This window comes from Oenanthe melanoleuca, chromosome 8, assembly GCF_029582105.1.
Source record: "Oenanthe melanoleuca isolate GR-GAL-2019-014 chromosome 8, OMel1.0, whole genome shotgun sequence".
NCBI lineage: Eukaryota > Metazoa > Chordata > Aves > Passeriformes > Muscicapidae > Oenanthe > Oenanthe melanoleuca.
The window spans coordinates 8,982,249-9,002,157 of NC_079342.1; the positions used below are offsets into that span (position 1 = coordinate 8,982,249).

The 19,909-nt window shown below is 39.3% G+C and overlaps 1 protein-coding gene and 1 long non-coding RNA gene across 4 annotated transcripts; one reads left to right on the forward strand and one right to left on the reverse strand.

Annotated features, from left to right (window-relative positions):
* Positions 1-1,505: 1,505 nt before the first annotated feature.
* Positions 1,506-19,889, reverse strand: SLC35A3 (solute carrier family 35 member A3). 3 transcript variants are annotated; one of them, XM_056497778.1, is made up of 9 exons: positions 15,833-15,921; positions 12,457-12,570; positions 9,744-9,948; positions 8,738-8,892; positions 8,525-8,647; positions 7,240-7,411; positions 6,178-6,296; positions 5,522-5,655; positions 1,506-3,041 (listed from the first exon to the last, which is right to left on the reverse strand). In XM_056497778.1, exons 2-9 carry the CDS (start codon positions 12,499-12,501, stop codon positions 2,951-2,953), a joined length of 1,044 nt encoding a protein of 347 aa, XP_056353753.1. In that variant the 5' UTR covers positions 12,502-12,570; positions 15,833-15,921; the 3' UTR covers positions 1,506-2,950. The 3 variants fall into 3 exon arrangements, with proteins under 3 accessions (XP_056353753.1, XP_056353751.1, XP_056353752.1); XM_056497776.1 differs by lacking the exons at positions 12,457-12,570; positions 15,833-15,921 and adding an exon at positions 19,746-19,889; XM_056497777.1 differs by lacking the exon at positions 12,457-12,570 and having other exon boundaries at positions 15,833-16,221.
* LOC130256283 (uncharacterized) lies at positions 16,307-18,326 on the forward strand. The gene is made up of 2 exons (XR_008841088.1): positions 16,307-17,138; positions 18,140-18,326. It is a non-coding gene; the product is annotated as an uncharacterized LOC130256283 (long non-coding RNA).
* Positions 19,890-19,909: the final 20 nt, after the last annotated feature.

The window sequence follows — 19,909 nt, forward strand, 5'->3', positions numbered from 1 at the left end:
AGAAAGACAAAGAGTTTTTTGGGAAGTTAGACTCCTACAGCATTTGCTTTTAGGGCAAACTCAAAGCACATTACCCACTGCTTCCCAAAGCTCTGTGCTAGCTATTCCTCTTTGGTTAGTTAATGAGTTATAGACTTAAAGCTACTTAAAAAAAACCCAAATACAAAAGTATTTGTGAGAAAATGCACATATGCTCTCTAATGCACAGGTTACAGAAATCAGTAAGCCCTCCTCAAATCCTTTCTGTTCTCACAAAACACTTGCTACCTCTCCTTGACCAGACAAGAGCCAAAGGCTGAGGAAACACAGCTAAAAATGCAAATTCATTTATCCTTTTCAGCAACAAGTCTATGATGAGATCTATCCTTCTGCTGGAAAACAGAATTGGACCATCAAGTGAAAGCTTGGAAGTCATTGATTTACAGACAGGAGTTACTGTTCCTTAGTACAGCAGGCAGTTTTCCAAAGGCGCGTGGCATCTTATTCCAAAGCAAAGAGCACATATTCTAGGTCTTTCCTTTACACCCTTCCTGGCAAATATCGACAGGTGCACCTGAAATATTAAAACCAGGCTACTTGTCAGAGAGCTCCAGCCATGTCGTAATTATTTGGCTTTTTCAGTCCGTTCCTGTACAACCAGCTTTAAAGTGTTCTCAACCTGCTTCTTATGTTTTTTGGAGACTTTTCTTAGGAAAGTAACCAATTATATCACTTGAAGACTCTCACTACTGTGATTCACGAAATCAAAAATATTACTGTGTAGGGCCAAACTCCAACTGAGAGATTACTACCAACACTTCCCACCTCATTTCAGAGCTGTGTGGTTCCCATTCTGCACCCAGCACCTCCGTGAGCCGCTGCTCTATGCACACGTCTTAGGCTGTGCTGCAGGGGGAAATGGCTAAATGTGACTTTTCAAATATTGTGCCACATTGAATATTACACGTAAAAGATTTAATATTAATGTAGAATGCCCATTTAGACAGTTTTGACCACCAAGTAGCAAAGCTCCTGCAATTACAACATGCTGGGACAGATATACAGTTCACAATGCTTAGCAAGCCCTAGGCAGAGCTCTGACATTTCTTTAATGTCTTGCTCTGATAAGACAAACAAACAAAACATTGATAAAACATGTAATTGCCAAAAGAAGAAAAACACTTTTTTTACTTGACTGATAAAAGTGGAATTCTTCCTTTCCCACTTACAACAATTCACTAAGAAGTCCCAGAGCACTCCTACAGAATCTGTTTGTCAATCAGATGAGGTACTTTGATAAACATTTTAAAACACCTTTCTCTTACACATTTGCTTTAGTGCAAGACAGATGTGAGAAAGAGCATGAAGGGGATGGTGGTGGGAAACAAGGGAATAAAGACATTTTTACTACTTGCCATTCTACTGGTAAGGGACTCCTGATCTGTTTTTATATAAATGCACCATCACAAGTGTCACATAAGTCACCCGGCATCAACATCGACTGTGAACAGTCTCCTGAAAGCCAATGATTTTTAGACAGCTTTTTTGTTTATTAGTTCCAGATTTTTTAGTGTTTCTGACTATATGCAAATACTTCAAGTGAAGTGTTCATAACAGTATAACTGATCTAACTGCAGCAAGGTTTCTTTGCGAAGTTTTCTTCTTGTTGTTGTTTGAGACAGAATTACAGCATGCATTATATTTACCTATTGCACAATTAATTGCTTTTTAATTATATTTCCTATTAAAGTAATTCCACCACTAGAACAAATAGATTCAGAGAACCCATTTTGGTCTGTTGGTTCAAGGACTCCCAGAACAAAATAATAATAATTTAAAAAAACCCCACCAAAACTCTAATTAAGCCATTACATAGAAATATACAGAAAAAACCTGGAAGAGTTCATGAGTAAACAACACTTGTTTAAAAAACACCTCCGTAATAAAGTACAGTACAGTATTTAGATGCCAAACCATAATAACTCCAGATAGAGCTGTTACAGACAATGATAATGCCTTTAAAATGCTTATTATGGGCTCCTTGCTTTTTTAAATCATGGTCTTAAAAAAACTTCAGAGGCTATTTAAAGCACAAAAACTACTTTTAAGGTTCTACCAAAAAGCTGATTTATAATCAATAAAACAACAAGAAAGAACATTACATCTGAGCAAGCACCCATCATAACCCTACTCCTGCTCCCAGGTTAGCGTGGTAACCTCCGGCTGGTGTTCCCAGAGTTACTCCATCTGCTCCAACACCACAGGCTGATGAAGGCTGGAGTATTCCTCCCTTTGTACTTCAGTGAGAATGTTAACATTTTTACAATAGTTTTATAGAAGCAACAGAACTATAATATAATTTAATAACATATTTCTGCTCTTAAATCAGCCTTCTAAAAAAATAAAAGTATTTGATATTGTGAAAATGTCTTCCAATCATACTTCAATTTTCACAGTTTTAATAAGGAGTACCTAATTAGAACCATCACTTTAGAACTATGACGTTCAGCTCATTTCACGTAAATAGACAAACAGTTAAAAACATATTTACTAAGATTAAATAGAATCGAATCGCAAAAACATACAATCTGACAATGTTGTCGTGTGCTCTTTCAAAGAGTGCATAGGACATATTTCTGCAGCAGTCAATAGAGTAATTCTTTTGATGCAATCTCAGTCAAAGCTGTAAACATTCCTAATTGTAGTTTCTTGGAAACTTTTGGTTCCTTTCAAGTTTTTATTAGCAAGTTGCACTGGGCATTCCCCTGACATTTCCCGCCCCCATCAGTCACAGACAGCATCACCCTCCACCTGTAACCCCTCTGGCTGTTCAGAACTACTCATCAGCATTTCTTCAATACATTCAGGGCAGCCATCCTTCCCTTGCAGTGCACAGTGACACCTCCCACATGCCAGTGCCAGCAAGGCCCCCAGTGCATGATCTCGAGGAGCAGGTTGATGAGGAAGTCTGCTATGCCTTAATAGGATTTCCTGCAGGTTTGGGATCATAACCGTATAGAAAAGTAGCTGCTATTACAAGGATGGCTCCGAGGAAGAAGACACTGGATAAAATAGGGATGAAAAAAAAAATTTTTTTAGTTGAAAATTAGCAAATTTATTTATACAATACCAACAAAAAAAAGGACATTTTTTCTGTAAGGAAAACGGGAAGATAAATTATATTTCTCCAATTTATAAAGAGCAAAATAATTTGTAGGTGTTTATTTTAGAGGGATGCAGAAAGTTGTTGAGGTAAGAAACTTGTAACTACAAATTAATGTATCATTATATTAACATACCCTGAAAATTAAAATTATACTTCCATGTAACAATTGCCAAAAGCAATCAGATCAATCCTTCTTTTCTTCGACTTTTACCTAAAGATGTGTGCAAAATGGAAGCAGGAGCAGAATAAAAGCAGCTACTGTACTTACCCACCCATTCTCAACATACTACATACATCATGTTGATGCAGCTGTGTTTGCTTTGAAGTCCAAAGCTTATATCAAAACAAATTACTGCTGCCCAAGAACCAGTTTGCAAGTCAGTATAATCTAATTTTTAGCAGATACAGAAAGATTTGTCTCATGAAAACACAATGTAGGCATATTTTCTATTGTGACATTTTTTGACATAATGTTTTGATAGTTAAAATCTGATAAAAACTAACCAAAGCCAGCAGACAATCAGTACTCCTTTTAGAAAAGGATCATTTCACAGATATGACGTCAACAATTTCATCTTCTGAACCAAATGCTAGAAGACCTGTGGTATATGACATGATAATCCTTCAGAGAATACATTTAGCCTATTTTGGGACATGGCCCCTTGCAGCACACTCAAGCATTCAAGTACTTTATATCTATTACCCCAAACAAAACTGTTTGGTGATGTGACAGAAACAATTACACAATTTCAGTTCAAATGCATTGTTAGAATAAGCAAGGTACTAAAGATTAAGTTTGATTAACTCAAGTTAATCAAGTTTTATTAAATGGGATGGCTTCAAGTTCTACTGCTACTTGGATGTATTTAATTTTCAACATGTTTGCAGAAGCTGTTAAGTTACTTATTAATTTTCCACTGAGCACACAAAAATTCCTAAAACACTTTCTACATTTGTTTTAATGGGATAAATATAATCTACTTGTAATTTAAGTTCAATGTCTTCCACTTCTTAAGCCTAAACAGCTACTCCATTTCCTTTTTTGAATGTTTAAGTAAAGCCCTGATAATACAGAATCACAGAATGGGTAGGGATAGAACGGACCACAGTATTGCAAATACGTATTTTTAGATTAAAAAAACTTTTCTCTGTATCAGATACAAAAGTTGTAAATACTATTCACAATATTTTAATGTTATAAGTACATGCAACACATACAAGGAGTTTTGCAAAATCCTATTCCTATATCTGGAAGTGGGATTATTAATTCTTCCCTCTACACAGAAATATGCACTGCCAAGACAAAGTGTTCTCAACCTATCCATGTACAAAACCTGGGATACACAGAATCACCACAGTCTTTAATCCCCAAAGCATCAGGACAGTTACTGGGCCTAGCAGAACTACTCTTTCTTTCTCGGCTGTTCTGACTACTAAATGTGGCATTGCCTTTAGCAACAGCTCTGCCTTTGGACTTGTGAGCGCCCTTGGGAAACTCAGCGCTGCAGTGCCACTTCAATGGGTGCATGACTGCAGTGATCTGTGTTAGAGCCTGTGGTGCGGGGGATGAAAGGCAGCACAGAGGCGATGTCCCTGTGCTGCCCCGCAGCGCGGGACACGGAGCGGCTCAGCCACGTGTCCTGAACCCTGCAATGAGGGACACGGAGCGGCTCAGCCCCGTGTCCTGAACCCTGCAATGCGGGACAACGGAGCGGCTCAGCCCCGTGTCCTGAACCCTGCAATGAGGGACACGGAGCGGCTCAGCCCCGTGTCCTGAACCCTGCAATGCGGGACAACGGAGCGGCTCAGCCCCGTGTCCTGAACCCTGCAATGCGGGACACGGAGCGGCTCAGCCCCGTGTCCTGAACCCTGCAATGCGGGACAACGGAGCGGCTCAGCCCCGTGTCCTGAACCCTGCAATGCGGGACACGGAGCGGCTCAGCCCCGTGTCCTGAACCCTGCAATGAGGGACACGGAGCGGCTCAGCCCCGTGTCCTGAACCCTGCAATGCGGGACACGGAGCGGCTCAGCCCCGTGTCCTGAACCCTGCAATGAGGGACACGGAGCGGCTCAGCCCCTGTCCCGGGGGTGCAGTGCCCGCGCGGGGCCGCAGGGGGCGCGCCCAGCCCGAACGGCAGCGGCAGCAGCCGCACGGAGCGAACCGCCGCGGGACCCCGAGCCAGCGGCTCCGCACCCGCCTGAAAAACTCCCTGTCAGCTATAGGATGAGGCTAAACTTTGACGTGCAAGCTGGACCTAAACATTCTGAAAGTGTAGCTTGGACGGGATTGGTTTTTTATTGATTTTCGCAGTTATATCTAGTAAGCAGTAAGTTTTAAACTATTTTTTTTTAGTATACATGGAAAGTAATTCTTACCTTGTAGGGACAAAATCTTGCAGCCAGAAATAGGAGATCAATGTTGACAGTATAATAGAGAGAGAAGTTGCAAATCCCTTTAAAATGTTGTCTGCATATTTTATAACAGCAGCAATCACCAGCCCTCCAAGTGCCTGGAAAAATAGCAAGGTTTGGATTCACAAACTGATCATTTGAATGAGAGCAGCTATTTTAACACCATGCATCTATGCTAGGAAAAGCTTTTGTTTATGTCGAAAAGTAATGCATTTATTTTATATTAGTGATACACACTGTTGAAAACAAATATTGGAGGAGTAGCTCTTTCCACATTAAAGAAATTGTTGATCACATTACCACCATTAAATGAGTTGGAAATGCTTGTACTGTACATTTTTAACCACACGAGGAAGGGCACATAGAGAGATAATTTTAAACATCACAAAATAAATAATGCTTCCATGCTTTTAATTTGCACAATACTTAATCATATATACTTAATCTCTTGCTATATATTTTCCAGATTTTTATTTAGAGGTTTATGGTAATAATGATAGAGCAGGCTTTTGACTATAAAATTCTCAGTAGCTTCAATGACACCCATTAATTTCCCCAGTTATTCACAGAAGAGTAAATCTCCGAGTGTCTTCATAGAAACATGCAACACAAGGTCTCACCTGTAGAATCACCACCACCCAAGTAAGTTTATTGTATCCTTGAAAAAATCCATTCTTTGACAGCTGTTCTCCATCATAAATGTAAACACCCATCAGTCCAAATATGCTACCAAAAAATCCTGAAAGTACAAGATTGGTTTAAAAGCTTCAGGTAAAAAACATGCAAATAGGTTTCTCATCCTTAAAGCCTGCTCTGTATTTCTGATTTTAAAATTGGACTGTCACTTGCAATACCATCACATCCAAATGCAATCAGTTTGCTGTTCTCTTTTAAAAGCTACCCTCCACACTTGAAACAAGTTTTGATTGTTTCCATTAAGCTATCCTTATATACTTATCTTCCATTGCTTTCTATTCGAAGGGAGTGATTTTTGTTTATGGTATATAGCAAAATTCACTTAATTTCAGTTTTCCTGAAACTAGTCATGACTGAAAGCTGAAGCAACCCTGTAACCTGGAGAGAAAAACAGGGAAAATACTCAGTGGGGGAGAAGATCTCTGGCACAGCAGGAGCAGCAATTAGCAGTTTGCCAATTTAGACAAGGATCTTTGAAATGGGATTCTCCTGAGCCAGTCTCAAACACAATGAATGTTTACTAGTAGAGACTTAATGTCAAAAGCTGAATCTGAGGTGAGACTGTGGAGTTTTGAATTTGGTGAGTCCAATGTTCTTCTATCAAGTGGGAAGCTTTTCCTAATCCCTCAAGCATGACATAATATAAGCAGCTACTCTGACTGATGTCTGCTCTAGTCCTGAGCAGGAAAGGGGCAACAGATTTTAACATTCTTATATTCTCTAAAAAATAGTAAAAAAAATTTCAATTGACAGTTTCTGCACAAATTTATAGATACTCTATTAACAAAGTAAATCAAGAACTAGACTGAAATCAGAAAGTAACTATTATAATTCCATCCAGCAGAGTTTGACTTTTGGTTATAAAGTAACATATGTGCAGCATACTAAAGTGTTGGTGGCATTTTTTATTTATACATTTATTTTGCAAAATTATCTTAATGCTTCAGAATGCAATATCTCTAACAGATGATTAAAATTAAACTTACCAAGCTGAATGTTCCTGATCCACACAGACTGTTTAGTTTCCTTTAAAATTTTCTCAAAATAAACCCCAGCAAATCCACTGGAAAAACACGCTATGAGAACTGCAACCAGGCCTACAAACTGCGATCCTGCTGAGTGCTCCTTAGCAGGTGTTGCTTGAGAGTCTGAAGGCCACTGGATGTAAAAACAGTCACACAAAATTCACTGATGAAATCAAGTCATGAGCATCTACAAAATGCAAATTTGTTTTCCACCACTTTAGTAAGTTACTAAATATAGACAATAACATACTTGTAAAGTTTTTTATTTTGCACCATAAATACTTTTAAAGGACTGCAAAGCTACAATTTTTTTTTCTACATATTTGTAAGGAGTAAAATTGTGCCTGAACTGGGAGAATATTCATCAATTTAAACAGCTGCAGAATTTATGCTTTATAAGCAAGAACTGTTTTTGAATCCCACAGTGACTTATCATGGTCCTTCTCTGTCACCAACTTGTGCCAACCAACAGTTGGTTACCTTACAAATGAAAGCACAGATGAAAACTACTTACTCCAGCTGTCTTTAAGGTGGGATGAATTGTCTTTTTTCATGTGCCCCTCTTTGGTGATTGTGCAGACCAGTTAAATCTTGCAATGTGTCTAAGGCTAACTGAATAAAATGTAATTTAATGGACAAAAATTTTCTGAGGAGTCTGTTAAATACTGCCAGAGTTTTGTTCTCATTTTTCATTATTGAATTTAATCACCAATCTTTTTCCAAATCATTAAGTTTTAAAATAAAAATGTCTAGGATATACTAAAATCTGCAAAAAATTCTTAGAATATTCCCCTTATCCCATAATCCTGCTGTCTGCAAACTATGAACTCTGGGACCTGCACTATTTAGAAATGAGGCAAATTTTCCTTTTTGAAATAGTCCAAAGCAAATTTGCCATGCTGAATCCATATGACAAAGTGAACACAGCCTGTACTGGCATAGAAGATCTGTGAATTTCTAATGCCTGAAGAAAGGTGCTAATAAAAATCGCTATCATTATTTACTTGCAGGTTGCTCCAGAGGCCCTGTCACATTCTACAGTAGAGCACTGGGTTGCAAAAGAGGTGTTATCTTCTGCCTTTGAACCATTTCTGGTGTCCTCCAGACCTGGCCAGCTGTGATTCGTAGCTCCTGACTATACTCTGGTGTGCAGCTGGTAGAATCAGAAAGCTGGATAATCAGTAGACAAATCCATATTTCTTGAATAAACACATTAAAACCCCACAAACCACCTGCTGATATTTACCTGTACAAATGCCACTCCTGTCATCAATATTACTAGTGACAGCCACTGGTATACACCCAGTTTCTTGCTCAACATGGACACAGAAAACAATGCTGTGGTGAGAATTTTCAGTTGATATGTAACCTAGAAGAACCAGGAACAATTACTGCTACTATGCCACAATTCATGTGGGTTTTTTTTTGAAACTTACAGAGAATTCCAAATGTGCAATACCTGGTATGTGGCTGCATCTAGGTTTGACAATGCTACATATAGCAAGTTGTTCTGAAGAGTGTAAATTCCTGAAGGAATAGCAAGTTTAAGAGTTTCCATGGGTTTGTTAAGGATTTCATCATGTAGCACTCTGTTCAGAGTCCGTAAATTGCATTCTACCCAAAGAAACAGTAAAAGAAATACACATTCACTACAAAGAAAGGGGTGGAAAAAAGAGAAACAGCAGTGTTCTGTTCTTAAACTGTTGCCCCTTTTTACAGCTATCACTATGCCAAGACCTGAAAACACCATCTATGTTTCTTTGATTTCCACAGGCCTTGTATTTGTAGGGCAATATGGCTGCAAGTGTCTTCCTGCAGCCCGAAATATCAGAATGAAAACAATTATTCAAAATACTTCGAGTTAAACTTATTGAAACTGTATCAATAATTTAAGATAATATATCTAAGAGTAACACCTAAAAAGCACATATTTAAAATCCTACAGTCATCAATATTTATGCATAGACAATGAATGACATTTTTAAGCTGTTGAAAATCAAATAGAAACCAGATAAATTCAGTTTTAAATACACAAAATAAGAACTGAAGCAAATGTGAATATAGTTTTCTTTTTTGCAGCTTAAAACTATGATTCTTCCCGTAACATTGAAATTGCTTCTTCCCTTCTGCATCTGCTGTTTATCACAGGTTTCTAAATTATCATTCATGCTTTGGACACATTTAAAGCTTTTCATTTTTCCTACTTCTACATATGGATTTCTTAAAATGCCCAAGCAAACACAGACTTTGAGATGTTAGCATAAAATTCATTCCTGCAGTCTTCAGTATCCACATTCTCTTAAGCATATATACAATATGATCATTGTCTTTCCAAGACTATTTCTTACACAAGGAGAAGAGAAATGCTTTGTTGTATGCCTGTACTCACATGGCTGCTTTGCAGTTGCCACTACAATACAGCATATTGATTAGGAAAATTACTTGGTGCAAAATTTGACACATACTGCTGTCTTTGTAGACTAATAGAACACAGGCCAAAATCTTCAGAAGTTCAGCAATAACTACTGCAGTAGAGGACAAGTAACGAGGTCCTTCTTCTTTCAGTGTCCGGGAATAGCGCATGGTCAACACTAAACTTGTGGTCTGAAAAACCAGGATGCCCAAGGAAAGGTACTTTAAATTGGCAGACATGTCTTCACTTTTTCCTTTCTGAAACAGAAAAAAAAGAAACAAACCCAAAGGTAATATTGCAGATGTTGGGAACTACAGATTTTTTTATGTAGGTGAAGGCTCAGAAGGTATTTTCAAGGTGAAGGTGTTTTCTGCAGTGGTACAGCAGAATGCCCAGTACTCCTCCTGCAATGAGCTGTTCCCAGACCGAAGAGATCTTCTCACTCTTCCACCTCTCCCAAGTGTGTCACATTGCAGTCTCTCCCTTGACGGGTGGCACTGTGTCAACAAAAGAAGGGTGAGGGTTGGGCTGCTTTAAATGAGAGAGAGAGGTATGCCTGGCAATTAAGGAAAAGGAGGGTTGTGGGAAAGCAGAGCTGGAGAGGAAGACGTGGGATGGAGAAGCTTTAGGGGAGGCAGCACTAAACCTGTCCTGATGATTATCCTGTTCAGAAAAAAAATCATTTAATATAGATGACTAGGTCATTGCAATTGCTTTCTCAAGTTGCACTGACTACCACAAACTTCATGTTAGTAAAGCTGTATCATCCTCATCTCTACCACGAAGTTCCCCCAAGTTGATGCAGTTTTTTTTGCAATGTCATCATTTTAAAGGATTAATTTATTGAAGAAGACTAACAGAGACAGTAATTCCATTTTGCAAGCACAATATCTGACAAGTAAATTTAAAAAAGCTTGCTTCTACTCAGAATATCACATAATTTTTGCTATGCTTCATATAAAGAACTTCCATACACAGAAGCTAATGATTTCTATAAAAGATTAACTTCTACTCCCTTCATTGCCCACTTATTCAAAAACAGAGCCATTTTTTATGTCAAGATTAAATCAAATCAATAACTAGAAGTTTACAGCTATGTTTACAAGTAAAAGAAGAGTAACAAGCCAAGACAATACATGTTCTCAATTTCAGAACTAGACACAGCACTCTTACTGGGTGTATATGGCAGGGGTGTCTCAGTGTTTTACACCTGCAAGCACACAACTTCTGACTCATTAACTATGCAACTTTATCCCCACTGCTCAAAGATGTGCTGGTAACTCTAAATATCTGTGGCTAGAACTGAAGCAGTTTCTTGCTGACTGCATTTCTCTACCCCAAGATGCATTTCATTGCTGGTTTTGTAGACATTTGGAGAACTACTCTTCAAGTATTTCTGACTTGTCCTTATCTTGTCTCTAAGCACTTACAGATTTTCTCCAGTCAAGTATTCAAAGTCAAATTATTACATATACAACAATGACTTAAAATACATTGCAAACAGGAGGGAATTATCAACAGCCACATAAGATATGAAGCCTACACTTGTATCCTACGCAATAAAATTGTCTATCTCAAAAATCATGCCGTTGTAAAAATATTTGTAAAAGCATACTGGCAAATAAGGAAGAAAAAAATGCCAGGAAGAAGAAACTGCAGAAGAAACACACAAGTTTCCATCAAGGAATCTTAACAGGAAGTACTTTTGTATTAACTATAATCTCATTTAACTTCTGAAGAAACAAATACTAAAGATGCAACTGCATGGAAAAATATGAATCAGACAGAAATATAAACTATGAAGGAGAAGAAAGCTGCAGACAATACCCAAGATTTGCTGTTTTCCATTGGTTCTGGTGGAATAATCCATAACACGAGGATGTTAACTGTGGAACTATGCATCCTAAACAACAAAACTGAGATGATCTATTAGCTGAAGAACAACAACTTTGAAGAATAAATTTGCTGAAGCTGAGAACAAGGAGGAGAAAAAGAACAGCTCCTGCAAAGGGATGAAGAAGGGACACGCATGTTCAGAGACCTTGCTTTCTGGAGAAGTACCAGCAACACAAAGAAGACAAAGGGAGAAAAAGGTAAAGGGAAAAAAAACCCGCTAGTCAGAGAAGACACAGAAATGAATTTCACTAAAAGGCTTGCCTATGATACTAGAGGAAACTGACTTTTACGTGAGCCAACTCAAACAATTTCTTCCACTGTTTCCATCTACCTCATTTTTTAGTATTCAGACCTGAAAAACTGGTCACAAAGAGCAATATATAGTTAAGACAAAAACCACTGAATTTCATGAAAGCACACCTACAGATAAATAACTCTTTAAAACTTTAAGTTTTAAATTTTTAAAGTTTTGTTTCTGTTTAGTTTCATTTTTAGTTTTCAAAATGCTTCTGAACTAAATACAGATAATGGGAACACACATATCCCTTCTGACTCGGACCTAAATTTCTGCATTTTGTTAGCCTGTGAAATGACAATGGGTTTTAAAAATGTTCAAAATCATCAGATATCAATTCTGTAACCTTTCAAACAAGTCACAATATTAAAAATAATGTTCACATTAATTTTTTTTGCTAAAATACGACCATCTATGGTTGTACGGCAGCTTAAAATGTAATTTTTAAAGTAAATCACTAGTATGCTGTTAATGAACAATCAGGCAAGGCATTGCCAAAGCAATCAGCTCAAAAATAAACCAACAAGCACAACACTGTGATAAGTCCATCAACAAAGCCATAAAGAATACTTACCACACCAACATCTTTAACTTCTGTCTTGTCTTCCTCAGTAGTCATGATAAAAAACGGAACTTTCCCCAGCCAATGTATCTCAAAAATGCACCGGTGGCAGCAAGTATTTCCTTACTGTAAGTCACGAATGCATTTCAAAGTTTCAAAAGTTCACACAGAATGGAACCTAAGTGTCCAGCATGATAGCTGAAATAAGGGTATTTGTTAAAAGTTGTCCTGTCAGTGATCAACATGACAGGCTTGTAGACAGCAAGTGTGTGAAGTTCCATGCTGTACTGGCTCACAGAGCAGGAACTAGAGTTCTGAAACATACAAATGCCAATAACCACTCTCTCCTAAGCACAAAGAACACCGTATCAGCTTTCCTGGGCCCTTCTCTTTTAAAAGACCTGCTCAACAGCTCATGGACCTCTGTGCAAACCGGGAATAATCCACAAAAGGAGCAAAATATTAAAGTTTAATATTGAACTTTAAACTTGGGCTGTCTTCAACTGCAGTCTCACAGCACTTTTAGATTTACAGGTGACTAACAGAGGTGTAAGCGCACACTTGTAGCCATGAATTCCTGCTGCTCTCACAGCAACAGCCTGTGCAGTCACAGAACAAATGAACTATTATCTTCAGTAACAGCCCACACTGGATTGTCTTAAACCACAATGATATTAAGTTCCCACCAGATTTCCTATACAGTTACAACTTAGGTTTCTTACTGGGCTTTGGATACACTACGTGGTAGCCTGCAGGATGCCTCTGTATGAAAAGCCAGATTTAGGTTTGTTAATTCAAAGACTAGAAGCTGAGTGGTGACATGAGCTCTGTCACTTGGACTATATCTTACAGCAGGGTGTGCTAATGACCTGCAGCTCTCTGACTATAATACTAAATAACTCACCTCAGGGACTGGGCTCATTACCCTTCTCTTCTGTTAGTCTATGTTAAATAAAACAATCAGCCCCTTCATGTCATTTTTTCAGTGTGCCATGGACACACCCTGCAGCCACACGAAGGCAGCCCTACACAGGAGCCAATATGCAGGAAGCCAAGGTGGGATTTACAGCCACGTAACATTTGGATTCAGTTCACACAGGTGGATAAAATACAGATGGATTCTATGTGAAGTGCTGGTCTCCTTGAAAGTTAAAAGGAGAAGGACCCTGGAAAGGTTTTCAGAACACAAACCAAAGCAAAACAATCTATGCAGGAAGTAATACTTCCAGCTCAAAGTACCATACTGTGTGAAGTCTGAAGAATAACTCTTCAAAGGAAGCAGATTTTTTGAAGTGGAAAATCACATATTTCCAGCTCATATTAAGTCAGAAATGAATATATTTCTGACTTGTAGATTTTCAGCTCCCTTGGTAACACCCCCAACCCAGGCTAAAATTTAATATTTTACATTTTATTTTTATTTCATCCTACACTTTCCTAAAATACTGGTAAATTCTAATATTTGCAGATGAAATTAGGCCATAATCGATTTGACTTAATGAACAGCACACCAAAACTCCTTGATATTAATCAGAGTTTACTACAGAGCAGTAAGATTATGGGACTTTTCTTAACTTTAAGGTTTTGTCTTTTAAAGGTCTGATGGTATAAACTTCTGAGATTTTCAGCTGCTAAGTATCTATCATTGCAAAATCCTGTGCAAAATTAAGGATTAGTTTATAAACTGATTCTATTCTTAACTTCGTAGAAGGTCTCAAAATCGGAATTACATGGAGTATCAGAGAAACTTATATGAAAAAATCCAAGCACCCAACATTATCTGAAGAAATAGGTGCCAGACAAAAAAAAATTGTCAGTAAATTCCAGCAAGTCACAGAACAAAAAAGCAGCTTAAGTTCACCAAAAGATTTGACAAAAATAACCTCTATTGGCAACTATTTCTTTACTCCTCCATACTCTGTCACAAGTAAAGTTTAATTTAAAAAAAGATAAATTAACTAGTATCATGCTCCAAATCTTCACAATGATGTCATTACATGAATTAAATTCCTTCCAGCTTAGCTAGTGAAATGTTTTCACTGCTGACAGTCTTTTACAGTAAAAAAGCCAAGTTACAGGAGGTATTTTTCTTGGGTCTTATTCCATTTTATGACTAAACAATTCAACACTGCTCAACCAAATAAAAGGCATTTGTGTATTAGTTAAAATGCAAAGCCCAACACAGCCTCTCAAAACTGCCAGAGGCAAAGTAAATTTTCTGTGCTACTATACCAAACTCTCCATATGGGATCTGCTGGAAAATAAAACACTGATTGAGTCTGCCTCTGTGTCATTCCAGTGGAACATGGACACACTTCCTGGGCATTTGCTTCGGAATCAGGATAACAGATTAAAGAAACAGGATGGTGTCCTCATATTTCTCCAATGGAATATGAACCCAGGGCTGAGGCTACACCTATACAAATACAATAAACTGCCAACAAAGGACAGTTGGAAGGTGGAGTAAGAGCTAACTCACAAAACCTGAAGAACCTATTTTCATAAGACTTCTTTCTATGCTTTTCTTACTTTCTACATGAATTGCCCTCTTCCCTGTGCTGGATAACACACAAGTAACATGTTGTTTTCTGCAACACAAGTACATTCCTCAAAGGAAAGTTCTATTCGATAAATATTCTTTTTTCGGGTTTTTTTGTTTTGTTTTGTTTTTTTTTAGTGAATATAGCTTTGTATTTATCAGAATTTGTATATAATATAACAAATACTTTAAGTATAGAAATAAATGGAAGGAAAGAACCTCATGAAGTTCAACAAGGCTAAGTGCAAGGGCCTGGACGTATGCTGGGTTAATTCGGGAACAGGCTGCCCAAGAGAACTGGAGAAACTCCATGACTGTACGTGTTCAAGGCCAGGTTGGAGGGCTTTGAGCAACCTGGTCAATGGAAGGTGCCCCTGCCCATGGCAGGGAGTTGGATACAGATCTTTAAGGTCCACTCCAACCCAAACCATTCTATGATTTTATGACAAATATCCTACATGGTACAGAGGGTGCATAGACCTCTCCAAATCAAGTTTAGTGCTGCTGAATTGTGTTCTGAAGTAGATTTTACATACACACAAATAATTTAACTGCCATATTTGGACTGCTATAATTTGAAAATACATTTCTTTCTTCCCTCACCACCATGAGATGAAATCTGTCATGTCACTGTAATTGTAGGAATGCATGTCCTAAATATTTCTAAAAATCTGAAATTTATATTTCTCACTTTAAAATGACACTACTGTGTTCTCCATTTTCCTCATACTGTGAACAGGTTTCTTATTCCCTTCCATAAGCTATCTATAATTGTCAGCTCTTCCTCCCCAAATACCTGGCACTTTGCAACTAAATCACTATAAATCACTTCATCATTTTAAAACTTACCTTGCTCTTTCTTTTGTTTTCCTGTTTGTTACTCCTTTTTCTTCCTGGAGACATTATAAAGTGCACTAAGTACACTATGAAAAAAAAACCAAAACTGTGCTTGGAGCTTGTGCACTTCTCCAGAAGTGTGGTTAAAACCAAATCCTCTAGCAAAGTTTTTTCCTTACTCTTGTAGCAGAAATTGAAGAACAAAGATTTTTTTCACATGAAGGTTTCCTTCAGGCAGTATTTCCAATTTCTCTATTTATATTAAAAAAAAATCTTAATCTTAAAAATAATGAAAAATTTAACTGCATTAAAATGATATTTTAAAGACAAGATTATCGAGTAGAACACAGTAGATCACTGGTGGACCTTGCTCCTTGCTCCTGCAACGTCACCTTGCTCCATAGGCACAACCATATCTCACGTGCTGGTTTTGGCTGGGGCAGGGCTCGTTTTCTTCACAGTAGCTGGCAAAGACATGTACTTGGGATTTGTGCTAAAAAGTGTTGATAACACAAGGACGTTTTCACTACTGTTGAGCAGAGATTACACTCTTCTGCCTCCCACCCCACCAGTGAGGAGGCTTGGAATGCACAAGAAGTTGGGGGGAACACAGCCAGGAGAACTGACCTCAAGAGACCACAGGGATATATGCCAGACCATATGGAGTCATGCTTAGTAGATAAAGCTGGGAGAAGAAGAAAGGAGGGGACATTCAGAGTGATGGTGTTTGTCTTCTCATGCCACTGTTCCACATCATGGAGCCCTGCTTTCCTGGAGATGGCTGAGCACCTGCCTGCCCATGGAATGTGGTAAAAGAATTCTTTGGTTTGCTTTGCATGCATGTGTGGCTTTTGCTTTATCTGCTAAACTGTCTCAGCCCACAGGTTTTCTCACTTTTACCCTTCTGATTATCTGCCCCATCCCACCAGGAAGGAGGAAGTGCATAGCTAGCTGGGGTTAAATCACAACTCTTGGCCATTTTAAAACCATGCGGATGCTTTTCAAAATTGGCAAGTGCACCCAGGTAAAGAGCAGTTACACATTAAATGTTAACTGTTAAAGATCAACCAACAATTTCTTCTCAACTTTGCTCTGAAACCTTGGCTTCTGCCAAAGATAGTGGAGGCTGTATCAGTGATTCACTAGCCATATATATCACTCAACCAGGAAATTCCATGACTGCCAAGTTTAACAAAGGGAATGCAATTCACATTAATTATTAACTAAAGTCTCATTTCAGAAAATGCTATAAATTGCTTAGGACTCACACAAGGTTTTCTTACATGCTGACAGAAAACTGAGCAGAAAGGGAACCTAGGTGAGTTGCTCTATGAGCTCCCAAAGGTTTTCTGTTTGTTTCTTTATTGTGTGGGGAAAATAAATAGCATTCTAATCTATGTATCAGGCAGGAAGAGTAAAGCACTGTGAATCTTAAAATGTGGGATCTGTTGCTAAGTGCACCTTTATCCTTTATACCAAACCTAAGAATCCAGAGATCATATTTTTTTGACTGACTAAAATTTGGTTCAATTAATATTATACAAATCACATATTGAGTATAAATATTCAGCATTCTGGAAATTCAGGCCCTCATTGAACTAAATGTTAACACCAGCATGTCTTGTTGAAGACTTCAACTCTGCCCCATAGTGCAACAGTTTTATATTGACATAACAGTCATTAAGCCAAACTCTGCCTGCCAGCACAGAAATTTGATACAAGCTGCCTGAACTGCATCTTGTTTTCACACAGTACATACACTGTGCTCATTGTATAGATCACAGTATAGATAGATCCCAGCAGCCACATTCAGACTCTGGGACCAAGGAGCCATTCAGTTCTCAGTTTCAGTTCAAATGCCCACCCTTCCTCCAGCACAGAGTGCAATGCCATGAACCAAAGGACGGCTGGAATGCAGTTCCTGCAGACGTATCAAGCCAATGAAGGAGCTTGATTTAAGGTGCTGAAAGACCAAACGTTGAATTGCTGGGGTTCAGCTGCAGCTTACACTTATGCTATTTACGAATTACGAGTCAAGTCCGGGTGCTTGAGGCAACACACAGTGTGTCAAACACCTCAGTCAAGGGATCTACTTGGAGTAGAGTAACACAAACTAGATCCTATAGGGAAAATCAATCTGTAGGCACTGCAGCATGCTAGTAATCACAAACAAAATGAGACAGTCCAGCAGCACCGAAGGGGTACAAATGTAAGACAAGGTTCAGAAATCCAGTGGCAAAATCCTGAACTCCTAACCATCTGACATTATCATGCCAGATCCTGAGAAATATCAATGTTAAAATCTCTCCTCCCCTCTAGAGACCTCCTCCATTGATGTGATCCAGCTCTGCAGCCTCCTTAGTTCCAGCAAAGGCACGCAGCCTGCACAAGCAGCTTGAATATGGTAGGAACTGAAGTAACCGGTGAAGAACAAGCACAGGCAGCAAACGATTCAAGAACAATACGGGAGGAATAACTGTGCCTAGCAAGCCTGTCCCAAAGATAAGTATGTGTTGTGCTTCCTTAATACTGCCAAATCCGGAACTGTTATAAGAGGACATGTGATTTGAATTCCACAGGTACTTGGCTCAGATGATCCCTGCCTTTTTCTTGTTGCAGACAGTAGCATCACCAGAATAAGGAATTAGGCTGTGTAGGCAGCCTGTAGGATAGCTGGAGGCAGAGTTACTCCTAACAGAACAATGCTCTAAAGAAAGCAAATTTATACTTACTATAACCAATCTTTCCCCAAACCAGTACTTCTGCTACACATACTATTCTACCAACCAGAACATCATGCATCCCAAACCAATGGATCCTCATCTCCCAGAACTGTGATCTTCAATCACAAGTTCTTCCCACAATGTCAAACAATTACAAGGGAATAATGAACTACAGATTCCAAAGTGAGAGATTATCATAAATCACTTTCTCCACAACTGTCACCTCCCTCAAACTCACCCTGCAGCCCGTATCTCAACTCAGTGAGCACACTGGTAAGTCAAGTGCAGTGCCTATGGAAAGAGGCAATTCCACAGATTTCAAGAAAAGCAGTCCATCACCTAATGTTCTAAGAGCCACTTTGTCATTCTGCACATATGGTCTTTGAAAAGCAAAGGTTGTCGTAGATCCCAATCCTCCTGTGTAGAGACTATCATGAAAAAGAAAACATTCCACTGTGGTGCTCACTCAGTTTTAGAAAGTTTTGTTACATACATCCTTGATGTCCCAAATCACACATCCCTCTTGCTCAAAGCTGTGTCAGTCTTCTCCACCCAACCATTACTTTAAAATATTTTATCTGGAGACCAAGTCTTCCTTCCTCTGGTTTAAAACATAGTTTATAGGACTTAATAAAATGAAACAACTTTGGGTACCTTCTGATATTTATCTTTTACCTTTCCGTTTATTCCATAATATGCATTATTACATTTGTTATCTCTCTATCCTCCGAGTTTCTGCTTAATTCATAAGTGCTGTACTGCCAGAGTGTTTCTCATTTCAAAAACTTGGTATAAAATTATGAGAACCATGAAAATACTTGCAAAATGTACATTTCTGTGAACTTTACATGCAGCACCAAATCACACATAGTGAGCATCTTCTCAGCAGAGCACAAGCAAGGATTCACAACCTCAGCTGCACTGACACAGCTCTGGCCAGATCCGCGCACCTTCCCAACTTCTCACACGGCCGCTTCCCCACAGCAACTTCAACTTCACCCTCTCCTCCCTCTTGCCCAAACCGCTCCATTCCAGACATTTCTCTCGGTGTCTCTCCAATCCCAGCCCGCTCCCACAGCCGTGCTACCCGCCCCATCCACCAACCCCGAAGGTCTCCCCCCGCCCAGGCCGCCCTGGGGCTCCCCCTCACGCACAGCCCCGCGCCGCTCCCCGCGGGCGGCCCGGCCGCGCTCTGCTCCCACCTGCGCGCCCACCGGCGGCCCCGCTCGCCGCTCAGCGCCGGCCCAGCTCGGCTCGCTCCGGCTCCCGGTGCTTCCGGGAGCCGCGGTCCCGTCCCGCAAAGGCTCCGGCTGCAGCCGAGCCCCGCCCGCTCCGTTCCCAGGGCCGCGGCTGCAGCGAGAGCCGG

What these genes read in the sequence shown, in the direction of transcription:
- SLC35A3 (XM_056497777.1), bottom strand. Translation starts at nt 15,886, where the DNA reads ATGTCTCCAGGAAGAAAAAGGAGTAACAAACAGGAAAACAAAAGAAAG. An exon ending in GATCAGGAACATTCAGCTTG is followed by an intron (nt 6,297 to 7,239) that starts GTAAGTTTAATT and finishes TTGTACTTTCAG; the next exon opens with GATTTTTTGGTAGCATATTT. An exon ending in CAAGATTTTGTCCCTACAAG is followed by an intron (nt 3,042 to 5,521) that starts GTAAGAATTACT and finishes TATTTTATCCAG; the next exon opens with TGTCTTCTTCCTCGGAGCCA.